Source organism: Protomyctophum bolini, assembly GCF_963924005.1.
Source record: "Protomyctophum bolini genome assembly, chromosome: 9".
Taxonomy (NCBI): Eukaryota; Metazoa; Chordata; class Actinopteri; order Myctophiformes; family Myctophidae; genus Protomyctophum; species Protomyctophum bolini.
In genome coordinates, this window is record NC_137870.1 from 14,063,029 (window position 1) to 14,080,528 (window position 17,500).

At 41.8% G+C, this 17,500-nt stretch overlaps 1 protein-coding gene across 2 annotated transcripts in view; it reads right to left on the reverse strand.

Moving 5' to 3' along the window:
• Positions 1-15,243: 15,243 nt before the first annotated feature.
• The window catches only part of LOC308320817 (homeobox protein otx5-like), a gene marked incomplete at both ends in the record, with an annotated part of 4,796 nt that continues 2,539 nt past the window's right edge, over positions 15,244-17,500 (reverse strand). For both annotated transcript variants that reach the window (XM_080771498.1, XM_080771497.1), the window contains one exon: positions 15,244-15,894. In XM_080771498.1, the coding sequence (XP_080627624.1) occupies positions 15,244-15,894 (651 nt within the window). The remainder of the gene's footprint in view (positions 15,895-17,500) is intronic.

The following is a 17,500-nucleotide window of genomic DNA, read 5'->3' on the forward strand; positions in this document are numbered from 1 at the left end:
CACACGCATAGGAGGGCTAGCGCCTGTCAAAAATATTTGAAACACTACACTAATGGGGCCCCCACTGGCATAGTGGTCGAGGCACATACCACATATAGGCGCATGCCTGACAGCGTGTCGCGGGTCCGAGTCCCGATCCCAGACCACCTTTGCTGCGTGTCATTCCCAGTCTCTCTCTCCCTGTTTCCTGTCTCTCTCCACTATGTCCTATCAATAAAGCACATAGAAACAAAAAAATCACACCCGTGCCGTGTGAAGTGAGGGGCGCGATCATCATACATCATCTCATGAACAACTGAATTTATGTGATTGATTAGCCGATTTGCTCGTCTACATATGACGTAAAGTTTCCACAAATTTACGTCATATTTGACATATGACCTAATTTCTAATTTCATCGTCAATGGCAAATAGTGAGACGTGTGGGTGTGGGGACAAAAGCTGTATCCCCTCAAAAATAAACACTTTCATCAACACCATTTCATCATCCAAAAATCACACCTGTGTGAAGTAAGGGGTGCTCTTATCATTGTACTGTAGTGTACATCATCATACATCATCTCATTCCGGCCAATCAGAATTTGCGTCCTCACCTTCGTCTTCAATGTTTGTGTTACGCAATGTTTACGCAAACACTCAAAATTGTCCATTCATTGTCAATGGCATTTCATGTTTCACACCAAAAGCTGGATATAGGAGGGGCTATCCTCTCAAAAAATAAAAAGCTCAGAGACAGACCGCTTTCTGCACCTAGCCGACCAGCTTGAATAATGCCAACCCCCTACAATTTCCTCCTGCCCCCTCCAGTGGGGCTGGTTAAATCCAGACCTGTTGGAAATCAGAAGGTTCCCGGTTCAAATTTCAAATTATTTTTTACCATTTCAATGCGCTAAAGAAGATTTAACGCACAAATAACATGCATTTTAAAACTTATTTTAATATTTAATATCATATTGTCTATGTCCCTCAAAGTTATTTCTAATGGTTTGAGCCTCAATCACCACTCTGATATAACTATAGTCCTTGTCATTTCTTTCTGGACTTTGAAAGCAATACCACAATGTCCTGAGGTGGTGGGGGTGCTGATATGCAGATTATTTAATATTTGAGTCATTATAATACTGATGCTATAGATAAAACCAGGCTTGTTTCCATTCGTGCCAGCTTGGAAAATCAACAATGGTGGACATTGTAAACAAAGTGGAAATGCAAATTTGAACTGAAGACTGAAGAAGAGGAGGAATTATAAAAAGTAGGGTGACATTGATGACATCACGATGAGGACACAATGCAGTTGAGCTGTTCCTGAGAGCAATTTCTATTAAAGCACCCATGAAAGCCTTATTGTTCAAAATTGGATAGATAGAATAGAAAACATGTTATAGGCCCTTTAAGATCGGAATACTACGGATCGGAATACTGTCTACTACGGAAGACAGTGTCCGCAGCACATTGTGAATTTGTAGGTCACCGATTTTCGCAATCTGTCGCTCGACAAACAAAGTACCGGTGGGCATATATAGTCACAGGCGTACCATTATGGTGATGGGCCCCGGTGCAAATATTTTGTTCAAAATTGGATCGCCTTGGCTTTTCTTTTCTTTCTTATTCTCTTCTTCCTTTATGGGCCCCCATGGCATCTGGGCTCCGGTGCACTGCACTGGTTGCACTGTCACTATTTACATATATATATATATATATATATATATACGTATAGGGCATTCTAATGCTATCTTGCATTTATTCTTTAAAGATGTTAAAGTCAAGTGACTTGTGATATGCTGCATGATTGTTTGACCAGCACAACTGATGTGAAAATACATTTAAACTAGAACTGCACTCTGTCGAGTGCCTACTTGCGTGTTGCACACAAGTAGTGCGCAAGCAGAGCGCGCAAGTACTGTCGACCGCTACGAACTTTCAAATCTCAGCCTCTCTGTGAAGTAATATCTCTCTATTTCAATATTGAATTATTAGGTTTAGCTATGTGCTACATACCTAATTTATGGAGGTAAAAAAATGTATTTCAATAGTATCCAGTAGTCCTTCCGATCCAGGAGGACCACTTTTTAGCGGTCCACTGGAGCAGAGAAGCCCCCTTTCTGAAACCAGCTCCTCGCCACTCGCCCTACACACCTGCCCTCAATATGCGCGTTCACGCGAGGCTGCGCCATATTAACCCATTCAGGCCTGACGTCGAAATAAAAAAAACATTCTGAAAGATATACCTATTCAAAGATTTGTGCCGCATTTTTACGATTTTTCAAAAATAGCAGACCTACAAGTTCTACAAGCTATGAGCTTGTAGATCTGCTATTTTTCAATAGCTAACGTATAACAAAATGGGTTAAAGTGTAATGTCACTTATTTTGCTTTCACACTGAAAAACTAAATTATGAACCGAGAGAAAATTGAACATGTCTCATAAAATTAAACACTAAAAACTGTAAATGCCCGGATGCAAACTGTAACCCAGATGAAACCATAGAGAACCTGCGGACTGTCAGAGGTCTAGAGATGTATGGTGGAAAATGCCACAGATCGGTTTTTAACATTAACGTTATACTTATAATGCAGTATTGTATGGAGTCTTTGACGAAAAACATGTCTGCTATGGAACAAGACTTTTATTGGGCTGTGGTTTGCACTGTGGTCAATAAGATCTGGAACACCAGGAGTGATCAGGAGGGCCATCTCTGGAGAGGTGGTCTTCATACAAATAGTAACTGAAATCATGGTCGGGGGGGTAGGACCAAGGGATTTGGGATTAGTTTATAAACATTTTGGTATTTGTTTATAAACATTTGTGATTTGTTTATAAACATTTGTGATTTATTTATAAACATTTTTGGGATTTGTTTATAAACATTTGGGATTTGTTTACAAACATTTGGGATTTGTTTATAAACATTTGGGATTTGTAAGTCTCATGGGGGGGGTAGGACCACTACCAGTCTCATGGTCGGGGGGGTAGGACCAAGGGATTTGGGATTTGTTTATAAACATTTGGGATTTGTAAGTCTCATGGGGGGGGTAGGACCACTACCAGTCTCATGGTCGGGGGGGTAGGACCAAGGGATTTGGGATTTGTTTATAAACATTTTGGTATTTGTTTATAAACATTTGGTATTTGTTTATAAACATTTGTGATTTGTTTATAAACATTTGTGATTTGTTTATAAACATTTGGGATTTGTTTACAAACATTTGGGATTTGTTTACAAACATTTGGGATTTGTTTATAAACATTTGGGATTTGTAAGTCTCATGGGGGGGGTAGGACCACTACCAGTTTACCTGTAGTAAGTCTCATGGTCGGGAGGGTAGGACCAAGGGATTTGGGATTTGTTTATAAACATTTTGGTATTTGTTTATAAACATTTGTGATTTGTTTATAAACATTTGTGATTTGTTTATAAACATTTGTGATTTGTTTATAAACATTTTGGGCTCTGTATAATATGTTGCATAGGGCCTCAAAAGGCCTAGAACCGGCACTGCTGAAATGAAGCGACAGAGAACCCTGGACTCAAGACAGAAAAACTGATACCAACACTCTGTGTGTGTATTGCAATTCCTTACTACTGTACTGCCAAACTCAATGTAATATGAGTGCCATGAATAATTTAAATAAAGCATATTTGGTGGCATTTTGTGCCACCAATGGCATTTTGTATTGCCGCTATGTTTTGTATGTTATTTTTTATTCCTCAGATACCCACACTTTCTCTCCATAATAAGGACACACGCTCTTACACCAAATGGTAGGGCTGTAACGATTACAAATATAAGTTTATGATTAATTGTCACACATAATTGGGTGCTTGGACATGTATGAACTCACGCATCACTAACATGTCCTACACATACAAGACAAAGGAAGTGTCCCTCTCTCACAGAGAGAGAGAGAGAGAGAGAGAGAGAGAGAGAGAGAGAGAGAGAGAGAGAGAAGGATGAGGATACATGCAGAGAGAGAGAGAGAGAGAGAGAGAGAAGGATGAGGCTACATGCTTGGCAGGACTTAAGAAAAGGCCTACATTGACAGAGGTGTTGACACAAGCCAGCGTCATATGAACCAACCAGAGCGAGAGCGAGAGCAAGAAAATAAATAAATAAATAAATAAATAAATAAATAAATAAATAAATAAATAAATAAATAAATAAATAAATAAATAAATAAATAAATAAATAAATAAATAAATAAATAAATAAATAAATAAATAAATAAATATGGCCACGGCGGGCCATGAGGAATTGACCAGTACATAGAGATAAGTTTTGCCATCAAGCCAGTCATTAAACAATAGCCGTAAACACACAATCTTCAACACACCCACAACACAGCAGCCGCACACTTAGTAACACTAAATATCTACTAACTGTAGTGTAGATGAACATCAGTCTTCATTTTTGAGTGGTGCAACCACTCCTACAACCAGCATTCCAGCTAGCCGCAATTTGTAACTCTAGATTTTTTTACAATGGGCTGAATCCAGAGTTGCAATAACCTCCATCAACTTCCTATGCATGTTTTTTGGTTTGTGATCTCCTGGTCTTAAATGACGTTAAACTCACCAACATTGCAGCTGCAGTCCAAGCTTGAATTATCCTCTTTCAATCTGGTGTCGCTTGTTTATCATAAAAGTCCCCATAAAAAAAGTTATGAGCTACTTTCTGTCCAAAATATTCCACAACTATTATTCCGAGCCGCCATCTTGGATTTTTTCAACGTGCCATAAAACAAGATGTGAGGGGGAGCGCTTGTTTAATAGCGTCCCTCCCTCCCTAGGGTGTCGGCCTCTTCTTTGGGTGTCTTACCTGCGCAGGTAAGATTCTATTAAACAAGCGCTCCCCCTCACACCGTTATGGACAGTGGTGGAAAAAGTACTCAAATATTTGACTTAAGTACTGCAATTAAAAAATATACTCCGCTACAAGTAAAAGTCTGTAATTCAAAATGTAAAGTACAAAAGTATTGGCATCAAAATGTACTTTGTAAGTCAAATTACTTATTATGCATAATGTGTCATTTCAAAATAGCAGATTGGCTGTTTTCTTGTGAGCTTGTAGATCTGCGGTTTTCAAAAGGCCGAAATGTATATAAGTATAAGTAAGTAACTAGTAGGCCTAACTAAAGTTTTCAAATAAGTGTCAATAAGAGTCAAAGTAAAATATTTGGATCTGATCTGGAAAGTAAAGTAAAGTACAAATACCTCAAAATCACAGTACAAAATTACAGTAGTTGAGTAAATGTACTTTACACCACTGATGGAAATGTATCCATATGAGAGACATTTCCATAATGATCCTGATGCACCTTGGAATTGTTTTCCCCAAGTTTGTCTGTTGGAGGGTGCTATAACATGACTCCGCCAGATGGGGCAGCAGAGAGGTTTGTCATATGGCAGCCAAGTCTATGCATGCAATTTGTCATGTTTGTTTAGAGCAGCACTTGGTAATGCTGTCAATAGAGAGAGAGAGAGAGAGAGAGAGAGAGAGACACAGAGAGACAGAGAGACAGAGAGACAGAGAGGGAAGGAGAGCGTAGGAGGAGTCAGTGGCAGCATACAGAGGAGGAGGAGGAGGAGGAGGAGGAGGTGGAAGACAGAGAGACTGTAATCCCGTCTAATTCACTTAGTGTTACGCTGAGGGGGCAGGACACTAAGAGGATTGAAGCATTCTCTAAATTAGATCAGCAAGAATAACAAACTGGAGAGGTGGAGAAGAGAGCGGAAGGATGAGGATGAGACTGGCGGAGAGGACGTGGCATCATGAGGAGTGGACAAGGGGTGACATGGGTACTACTGGGTGGAGGGGAGGGACGGAGGCAGAAATCCAGGAAACCTTGGTGGAGGAGGTGGAGGACAGGTGGGGGACAGGAGTAGGACAAGTGAAGGACAGGTGGAGGAGGTTTTGGACATGAGGAGGTGGTGGAAGACAGGTGTAGTAGGTTTAGGTCCGGGCGGCAGTGGCTCAGGGGTAGAGTCGCCGGTAGAGCGGCCACTTGGGAACCGCAAGGTTCGATCCCGGGCTCCCCCAGAGTTAGTGTCGAAGTGTCCTTGAGCAAGACTCTGAACCCCTAATTGCTCACGATGTGCAGGTTGGTGGTGCCTTGCATGGTTTCCTCCACCATCGGTGTGAATGTGTGTATTTATGTACATGTAAAGCGCCTTGGATAAAGTCACTGCAGTATATAAATGCACCATTTACCATTTGAATCCCTAGGGGACCCACATGGGAATTATGGGTAGGGGAAAAAATCAACAACTATAGTCTGTCACCAAGGTGCCCGTAAACAGGGCATATAATCCCAGGTGATGCTCAGTGGTCAACAGTAGAAGACAGAGCTTGTACTGGCCATGGGTGTGACTGTGCACCTATATAGTGTACAGTGCAAGTGAAATGATCATCAAAATCCTGCTTGTATGCAGGTTTGAACACAATGGAACCTCAAACATTCGCTTCTCACAAACATTAGCAATAGCATGCTAACCCAGGCCAGAACATTCACCTTCAACCTTTCCTCCTTCCCTGTGAAATTGTTTACAACCCCCCGTCCGTCCGTCCGTCCGTCCGTCCGTCCGTCCGTCCGTCCGTCCCCTTCTCTTCCCAAGCCACTGATGTACGCAAAGCGCGGCAATAATCCAGACAAGCATTTTAGTCCAAGACATCATTAATCTGTGGATCTAAACTCTGACTTTTACTGTTCGTGGTGATATTATCTAGGTGTTAAGTTGTAATCTGCAGTAAGGACCTTAGTAGGAGTGTATGCTGCGGTTGACAGTAGCTGGTTGATCCATTCATACTGTAATACTGATCCTAGCGCTACAGACACAGATCACCCACATGGGCTTAGGCTCTGGAAAGCTACATGCTTTAGCAGCTACACACACACTTCAAATCTTATTAAACTACTATTACACCGTTAGCAAGTAATGATTATCTTAGATGTTATATCCGGTCAAAATCATACGTGTAATTTACTTGTGGGAAGTCCATTCCAGTTTGTGTGCGTTCCTTTTAAATTTAAGTTAAATTCAAGAGGGTATAGGTTACAATTGATTGATTGATTGATTGATTGATTGATTGATTTATTGATTGATTGATTGATTGATTGATTGATTGATTCATTCATTCATTGATTCATTCATTGATTCATTCATTGATGTTTTCATTGACTGATGCATGATGAACATATACTTGTACATATCTTTCAAAAACACAAAACACAAACTCTTTCCATTGTTGTCATTTGTGGTCTACTGTCAGGAAAACACTGGGATTCGAGTTCAAAGTTACATGTTAGGATAGTAAATCCAAGAGGCAAAAGGTAGGATCGAAGGCTCCGGTTGGCTTCCAGGCCACCAAACATGCAAGCAAGCGGTTTGACCCCCAACTCCAATGATGGACACAAGACATGCTGAGCTGACTTTCAGAAACCTTGCTGATTTCAGTCCTGTTTATTTTCCTGTTTTATGTTGTTGTCTGGTCACTCTGGTGTAGGCTAGCCTCAATCCCAGGATGACTTATCTGCAAAAAGAAAAGCCTGGTCACAACGTAAGGCAGAGAAGCTATCGGCGGATGTATCATCCGGAACATCCGTCAGATGTATTTCCCCCGGATACGATATTTTCCTGACCAATCACAACAGTTCACAAACTGATTTGTAAATCAACGTCATTTCCTTGGCGATACTTCCGCTAAAATCCCACAACTTCCGCCCCAAACAAATGATAGTCTCTACAGCGTAGGTCTTGCCCAGGATGGGTGTAGGCAGCACATCCTTTGCGTGCCTTTGCGTGCACTGCCCCCGGACTGTGGAATGTGTCCTCTGTTGACCGTTGTTTTTTAAACTGTTCAGACAGGCCTTTACTTAATTGTGTCTGCAACTCTTTTCTGTCATATCCGGTTCTCCATGCAACGTCCTTCAATGACAGTCCTTCAACTGCTTATTTTATTCATTTGTTTTACATTGATATGTTTTTATGTTTTAAACCTGCAAAGCACTTTGTGACTGTACTGTCAGAGCTATTAATAAAATGTACTTACTGATGATGCTCGTCATCAGTTAAGCTAAATGTATCTGAAAAACAACCTCAGTTCAGAATGTGCCTTCCTACAGAACACTAGAACAATGTGTGTCCCAAGTGGCTCATCTTTTATACCATATATATTTTTAAATTACTCCTAAATCCTGCGAGTATGCTGTGTGTGTGTGTGTGTGTGTGTGTGTGTGTGTGTGTGTGTGTGTGTGTGTGTGCGTGCGTGCGTGCGTGCGTGCGTGCGTGCGTGCGTGCGTGCGTGCGTGCGTGCGTGCGTGCGTGCGTGCGTGTGTGTGTGTGTGTGCAAGTGTCACTGATGACTTTCTGTGTGTATGTGTGTGGATATGTGGGGCGTGTGCTCGGCGCGTGTTTGCTTGGCGTGGTTGGGATTAGGAATCGATTAAGAGGAAATTGGACTGTGGGGGCAGGCAGGAGGGGTGTGTGTGTGTGTGTGTGTGTGTGTGTGTGTGTGTGTGTGTGTGTGTGTGTGTGTGTGTGTGTGTGTGTGTGTGTGTGTGTGTGTGTGTGTGTGTGTGTGTGTGTGTGTGTGTGTGCGTGCGTGCGTGCGTGCGTGCGTGCGTGCGTGTGTGTGTGTGTGTAACTATGATTACAGTGCCTCCACAGCAGCCTGTGCGCCAGCTTGTTGGCCCGGGATTAGGGAGAGGAAAGAAATGAATCATATTCTATAAGTCCTGCCAGTGTCTGCGCCTCTGCCTCAGTGCTGCACCGTCCATATGCTGCTGCTGGGGATTACAGAGCACTGTGCATGGAGGAGCCTTCAAGAGGGAACCCAACACCCTCTCCTCTTTACTGTACATACATACACATACTGTACACATACACAATACATTTGTGATGTATATATCATAATTATGTGTCTGGCCTGGAATAGGTTGTAGAATTACTTAAAACACATCAATGCACATTAATTTCGTTCAGTTATGGAGACAGACAGACAGACAGACAGACAGACAGACAGACAGACAGACAGACAGGTGTCCCTGGACCCCAGTTTCAGAACCACTACATTATAGGATAGTTTACAGCTTCCTCTCTGCAAACCAACCACCTCCAGAATTATTTAATTAACCTTTTACTTTTTTTTACTTTTTTTTTGGTGGCAGTTGTTTCTTTTTAATTATGGTGCTGCCTATAGCTTGAAAAGAGATTCTTAATCTCAAGGGGACTTTTCAGGAATCAGGATAAATAAAGGCTATACAAAGGGGTTATAAGACAGTTGACCAATAGGCGTATGCAAGTTAAGTGGCGCTGCATGCATGTTGATCTGGCACTGCGATTGACCTCACTGCCTCAACTCAAACATTGTTGTGGACGTGGTGATAAAATCATGGTTGAGGAATTTATCCAGATACTGTATACGCTCACGGTCTCGCATTATGTCTCTACTTTGAACCTGTATCAGAACAATCGATCCATAAATATCATCCACACCCAAGGTCCCACTTCTTTGATCAGGAAAATAAATAAATAGAAGCGCTTCGTGGGTCCTTTTAGTCGACATAGGCAACTGCAAACAGGAGCTCTTTGGAGAGGGTTAATAATATAGGACAAGAGTTCTGTGAAGTTGCCCGAACGGCCAAGGCTCCAAGAACAGTCAGGAATGGTAGTTAAGGGCTTTTATTTTCCCCAAACTCCTCCACCAAAAGTCCATACAATTGTTCAGTGCAATAATTCTCAATAGCAAACTATATTACAGGCAACAAAATAAAGAAAGGACAAAAAGATAAATAAATACTTGGGCAACACTCCTTAACAAAACCCAAACAGGATGAGAGCTCTCTTCAGGCTGCACCTTGATCACACAAGGCCCTGTAGCTCTCCCTCAGGGATGTTATTTGTGTCAATGCCCACAACTAACTAGCCTGTCCCTGCAGCCTCCTTTAAATAGGAGTGGGTCCTACCACTGGGCACAGACTCAATTAATACATTTCTTCTCAAATACTACACTAATAAATAAATACTTCCAACCACCTTGAATAAACAGTAACCTAAACATTCTAAATAATGTGTTACAATTAAACAAGTATAAAACAGAATGAACACTCAATGACAATTACTCAAAGAATAAGGAGAAACACCCCTCTCCTGCATAGCACTTGGCCCTTTCCTCATCAAGGGAGATGCCACCAGCAGTGCAGGAGAGACAACTAACCAATCAGTGATTACCATTCAAATAAAGTTTAAAACAACAGTCCTTGCATGTTATAGGAAACAGTTTCATGTGTCTTTGTATATAGGGCACGGGTTGCCCCGTGACAAGTTCTATAAAAGTTCTATACCTTTGAGTTAATAAAAGATCACACAGGGCAGGAAGGAAGTAAGATGGTGGGAAACTTTATAGATGATATCCAAGGCAGCTCTGTTCAGTTGAAGTAAAAAATAACCTTTATTTCATCATTTAAAAAAGCAAGGTTAAAAGAAAACGATCAACACGTCCACTGAAATTGACTGCATGACACGTTATGCAAACTTTGGGAGGCATTCTTAGCCTCTGTATCCCGATTTGCATGATGTATGTATGTATGGATAAAATGTGTATGAGCAATGTAATAAAATGTGTTTAGCAAAAGTCGGCCTCATGGTGCTGCTATAACAGGCCGTTCTGAAGAATTTGGGGCAGAGGTTAGTCGTTGGCATCCAGGGAGTGTGTACGCACATAGTTTCCCATCAGCTGGGACAACGGTGCCGGAGATTAGCTGTACACAGATGGACGGGCGGTGTGCAAAACGTACTGCCTTTGGCCTATTGGAGACAATTAACTGTGTGATCTGTCTCACAGCTGTTTCACAGAGACTGGGACATATAGTCAGATGGGGTGGCGAATACCACCCCAGAATGTAAAGCAATATTCTATGTAGAATTTGTCCATTCATCAATCAACTTTTAAAATAAATGTTTACATTAGGCTATTGGAACATGAGCACTTGTATACTGCAAATTGTATTTCCCTGTATGGTACTTATGGGTTGAATGCAGGTAAGAGCAAAATATATCCATGATCCAGTTACATTTGGCTTGCATGTTATTGTTAAGTCGTTTTTCTGTTTTTCTTTTGGGAGGGGGGCAGTATTTTCTTTCAATTGAAAATTAGTTTTTTTATATTTTTAAAGAAAATAAATGACCCTATCCACACTTTTCCTGGTCTGTGTGTGCTCCTGTTCCTGTCGATTTGATCCAATGAAAGCCAATGAAACTGGTCAGTTGACCAATGATATCCAATGAAATCAACAGGAACTGGAGCACACACAGCCCAGGAAAAGTGTGGATAGGATTTATCAACAATCTTACACTTCTGAAAGCACAGAGATGTATAATCTGTCTCTCACGCATCCATTGAGGGTAGGAATGGATGGGGTTGGGGATGGAGCACTGGAACATTGGTGTATCTAATCTGCTTTCTGTCCTCTATGTCCCGCTGCGTTGCCTCTCATCTCTGCCTTATTATACCCACTCAAACTCTTGTATGGATTAGTGCAATGTTCCCAGAATCTGAGTCCCAATCTCTCCAAAATCTCTCTCTGGATATTCAGCACTCTTCTCCCCCCTGTTAACCTCGTGTCACCAGGCATTCCACTTATACCCCTGGTATGGTATGTGTCGCATGCACAGAGGGCACAGGTGTAGGCTTTATTTTTACATAAGATTTTACATCATACCGGTATTTGATTTGGAGTTTTTCAGTTTTATTACATTTTTGCTGGTGAAAACCGATTAAATTATTTGGATTATTTGATTCCGATTATGCTACCGAATATATTGTGCATCTCTACAGCAAACTATATATTTTTTATGTTCCCTCCCCTGGCTCCCACACATATAAAGCGTCTTTGAGTAGCCTACTATGAAAAGCGATATATAAATCCCAGATTAATATGTTGCTACAAATAATTGAAAGGGGGCCTGACCGTTTATATATACGTATCTCTCCATGCACAACACCTACTGCATGCCTGCCCAGACATAATGCACTAGTAGTTGCTGCGAGAGGAAAACTCGGGATTCCGGGATCCTCCACAAATTCCGGTTCAGGTTCTTGAGCTCTGCATTGTTGTTAGCCAAGCTGTCAAGCCGCAGCACGTCTATAGGCTACATAGTGTCACCGTCCGTGACGTGTTATGTTATCTTGTGTATACCCTGTTCTTGGTTTTTGTTATTGTTTTACCTTTCTGTTGTGTTCCTGTGATTTTGAAGTATTATGTTTTCCCTGTGTCTTAGTTCCAGTTTGAGTTTCACCTTTAACTTGTGTACATTTTATTTGTAGTATTGTTTTGTGCCTTCCGGTCTGCCCCTGTAGTTCTGTACCTGCCTTGTCTAACCTGTATTGTGATTGGTCTTTGTTTTCCACCTGTGTCCTCTTAGTCCCCCAGCCAATCCCTGTCTTGATTTTGAGTTTTGTTTCACCTGTGCCTAGTTAGTCTGTGTCTATTTATACTCCCCTGTTTGTTCAGTTCCCTTGCTAGTTCATCACTTTATGTCAGTACTAAGTAGTGTTCACTGTTCTCGTGTTTCCATGATTTAACTCCTATCCTTTCCTTGTGGCAAGGGTTTTTTTTTGCATTGAAGCTCATCTGCCTGCATGCGCCTATCTCTCTGTCTGCTATTGGGTCTTAAAGCTCCTGTCTTTGCACTGTGACACATAGGTGGTACGCTTCTTTCCCCTCCTGGCTTTGCCCCCATAGAGTCAATTTACTTGCCTCAAGTTCTGGGTGCCTGAGGCAGTGCCCTGCCAGCCTCATCCTTCTCTCTCTGACTTTGTCCGTGACCCGTGGTATAGGTCCCCATAGAGGTCAATATAAGTACATCTTCACAACTGAGCACATGCAAATTGATCAATCCTATAAAGGGAACATCAAGCCTTTGCAAGAAACATTTCACCCAGTGGTTTTATTGAAGCATTTTAATGTCTCAAGAAAGATTGTCGCTAGCTACTGTAGCATAGATGAGACAGTTCAAACAACAGATGACATTATATAAAATAAGATTCATTCATGGCAGGCAGAAAAATAAGCAGATAACAAGATATTGATGAAATGATAGGCGATGAGTAGATGTGATTAAGAAGCACACACAGCATTGTATCATATGACTGCTAATTGTATTGGATCAGCCCCTGAGTTTGAAAAATGAAAAATGAAAATATAGAAGAAGCCAGAAAGATATAAACAGATTTCTTTCTTTTTTTTGTTGGCAGTTGGCTAGAATTTTTAAAAGAGATTATTTTGGGTGTGTGTGCTAATGTAACACACTGGTGCCAGACATTGTTTGCCTTTTCAAGTAATGTTTTTTAATATTTACAAAAATAATAATTATATTAGCAATATCAATATCAGCTGAAGACATACAGTAATATCAATAATGATAATACAGTTAAGAGTAATATCAACTTCAAAACAAATTACCACAAATTTACTTAAAATAATTAACAACTTTTCAAAGAAACATAATTGTTTTTAGTCTAATAAAAAAAAAGAAAACAAAGATCAAACAAGACATCAAACACACATAATGGTACCCATCACATCTTTACAGGTTGGAGTTGAGACAGACACCGAACCCTCTGTGCAAGGGAGAGGCCCGCTGTGGTGCAGGGACTCTGTCCCTTCCCTTTCTACGGTGTCCTCATCTCTCCTATAACAAACAACTCACAGGAACAGTTTTATTTCGGCAACAGGGTTTCATTAAGTCATTTAGGGTAGATTGGAGAAGATCAGAACTGCTTTAATGATCAGTCAGCCGCTATAACCCCAATGAACAACCAGTGACCACCCACAGTGTTGACTGACTGGGGGGCTGGAAACTATAGTCTTGCCAACAGGAGAAGTGTAGCATTTCTCCCAAAATGCATTGAGCGCAGTATACGTGCGCTACCTACAGTATAAGACTACCTAAGACTGTAATTACAACCCATGTTCAAAGGCAAAAAGCTCTGTACTGCATTGACGCAGCAGGGACCATGCATCCTCCTCCTCCTCTCCCCCTGAACCAGGCTTCATTCTCTCCCCCTGTAACACACCCAGGCTGGAGGTAGCCTGGCTAATAAGCCAGACTAATATCACACAACACCGTCGGCAGGCAATTCTTTTTTGCCAACGGCTGATTGGGTCTGGTTTATTAGCCAGGCTAGGCTGGAGGAGGGAAGCATCACTCGAGGCTGCAGGGCATCATCATGACCTCAACTACACCTGTCAGTCTCTTGTGAGTGACGCCTGCTGCTCAGTTTGGTTCTGTTTGGCTCCAAGCTGTCTCAGTCAGTTCGACAATGTAAATGAAAAAGCAGCCTCTCGAACAAAAGAAGAGATAACATTAAAAAAAAACAGAGCAAATAAAAGACGGTGCGGAAAGAATTAAAGATAATCTGGGACCCCATCCATTATTACACTTTGACACTCCCCTTCAAATTCAAGGCAGGGTCTAGATCCTTTTCACCAGTAGCGCAGACAACTTTTAAGTTGTTGAGTATGGTACACTAATAAGAGCTGTGTTGATTTGTTCCAAGCCAAGGTCATCTAAGCTGAATCCTGCTGTCATTAAGTATACTACTGCTAACAGGAGCCGCTGCTGAGCATGTTTTTTTAATTCAATGTATAGCGATGTCAAATATATTCTCTTTCAATCCTTTTTCCTATACGTTTTGACCTGCTGAACCGTGATTGTGTGTTAATAAATACTTTAGCTTATAAAAGCTGTTCATTTTGAACGTCTGCTAGTGCAGATATTGCAGTATTACTTTCCTTTTCCATACAGTGATTACACAAGAGATAGATTTGTTTGTTACCATATTTCTTAGTTACAACAATCACCATGCAAGCATCAATAGAGGAGTTAATGTAGGCCTACTACAACATTTCGAAAACATAAAGAGATCTTTTAAGCCCATGAGTTCATAGACCAATATGCTTGATTCATTTTTGTGTCCCAAGTATTGTCTTTTTACTTCCGCTCTTTTAATTTTAATACTGAACAAACTCTTCACCTCTGTCAGGTGGAAACCAAATTACTTTTCAGGTTTCAGGATTCAAATTCAAAAGTATAGCAAAAAACCTTTTAAGTTACAATAGGTTTCCGCCCGACAGCGATCGACGTCTTGCTTTGTTCTCCTCTCCGCCGCTTCTATCTCGTTCCCTTCCTCACCCCCCTACCCCAAGTCCCAACCCCCAGCTCCCTGCATTTCTTTTTTGTTTTACAAGACCTGGAACTTCCAGGAGTTCTGGTCTTTGTAGTCCAGACAGTCAGTGGCGTTGAAGTTGAGCTTCCAGCCGGACTGGTCCTTGTAGTCCAGACAGTCGACGGCGCCGAAGCCCAGTGAGGCGGCCGTGTAGCCCTGCGAGGACAGCGACGCGGGCGACTGGCTGAGCCCGCCCATGGAGGAGGCCGTGATGGGGCTCAGGGCACCTCCGGTGCCTGTCAGCTGCGGGTGCATGGGGGACAGGTAGGAGCTGCAGTCCAGGCCGGTGAAGTAGGATGACGAGCCACCGTAGCCCTGGCCGTAGGCCGGCGCCTGGCTGTAGGTCATGGGGTAGGTGGAGCGCTGCATGCACGGCGTGCCCGAGGCACCTGACAGCGGGTCGGGGAGCGGCGAGATGGACGCCGGGCTCCAGATGGAGACGGTGGCGTTGGCCGAGCTGGAGCTGGGTGTGATGGAGGTGCCCGGCGGGGGTGGAGGGGGACTGTACTGCCCCGCTCCCCCGGGGTTATTGCCACTGGCCTCTACGCCGCCGCCAGTGTCACCCCGGGCAGGGGACGCCTTCTTCTTGGGGGGCCGCGGTTTGGATTGGCCCGTGCTCTGCTGCTGCTGCTGGCGGCACTTGGCACGGCGGTTCTTGAACCAGACCTGGGAGGAGTTAAATCATAGAGTTATGAATACAACGAGTCACAGCTGAGACAGAGAGAAATTACATCCATCCATAACTTTAGATCAACTAGGAGAAAGTGATAAGCCTTGGCCTGGGACAAAGTCATGTGAATGACGTTTTGCTTAGTTTAGTTTGGACATTTTGTGGACATTTTGTTCCTCATTACTGACTCTATATGTTTTTTCCTGACTCTTGTTCTTAACCTTGTGACGAATGACAGGACCAGTGGTGAAGAAGTTTCCCATGAACAGCATAACTTCAATAACTCTATAACTTCAATAAATAATAACTCTATGACTATATGAACACCGGAATTCCCCTCCCAGCCACTTGCATGGAGTTGCTCCCTTTTCACACCTTTTTCTGGGTTGGAAAAGTGGTGGGCTCCGCTCGTTTTGGGCCTAAAACGTCATCAGTTTTGCATTCATGAACGCACCAGGGCGAAAGCATGAACGAGCACCGCGAGTCGTTCGTGCGTGCGTGCGAGGCATGAGTGAGCCGGAGTATTATTTTGACAGAGTTGTATTCATTATTGAACTCAGAGATAAATACATCTCTCTTATTGATGGTTCTCAAACTGGGGTCCAGGGAGGACCCCTGGGTTAAGGGAGGGGGTTCCAAATGGACCCTTAAATAGGCTATGTCTGTAGGCCTATCTCTGAGTTATGGGGATCCTCACAATTTAAAAATAATAGTTCATTATTAGTTCAACCGATCATCAGTGGTGTAAAGTAACTCTATACATTTACTTAAGTAGGCTATATACTTAAGTACAATTTTGAGGCATTTTGTACTTTACTTTTTCAATTCCCAATAAATGTAATTCTACTCAGATGCAATTATTGTACTTTTACTCCACTACATTTATTTGAAAACGTACAACCGGTAGTTACTTATATTTGTATTATTACAATACATTCATCCCTTCAGCCCTGTATACATTTATCTATACAAGCTCACAATGGGTTCTGCATAATGACTTTAGTACAAGTACATTTTGATACCAATACTTTTGCACTTCTACATTTATTTGAAAACTTTAGTTACTAGTTACTTTGTAGATTTTTTATTATTACTACAAAACATACATTAACCCGTGTGAGCATGTAGATCTGCTATTTTCAAAACATTTTTTTTATATATTTGAAAACTTAAAATGGGGACATTCTGCATAATTAGTAGGCCTACTTTTACTTTTGGTACTTTAAGTACATTTTGAATGATGTCAATACTTTTACACTCAAGTACATTTTGAATTCCAGACTTTTACTTAAGTAAAACATTTGAGTATTTTTTTTTCCCACCACTGCTGATCATTAAGAATTGGAGAACTTTAATGAGCTATATATGCACATTGCACACAGAATAACTCTGCCTATATTTCCTTTACAGGTGTTACCTATACTAATTAAGGCCCTGTTCCATTTAACAAACTTTTTTTTTATTTCAAGGACCCCCAATCCCCCATAACTCCGAGAGTGTACAAATGGAACCAAATGGAACGAAATGGGCCCATACGGGTCCATTTGGTTCCATTTGTACAATGTCAGAGTTACACAGTCACACCTGTATTGGCCATTTGGA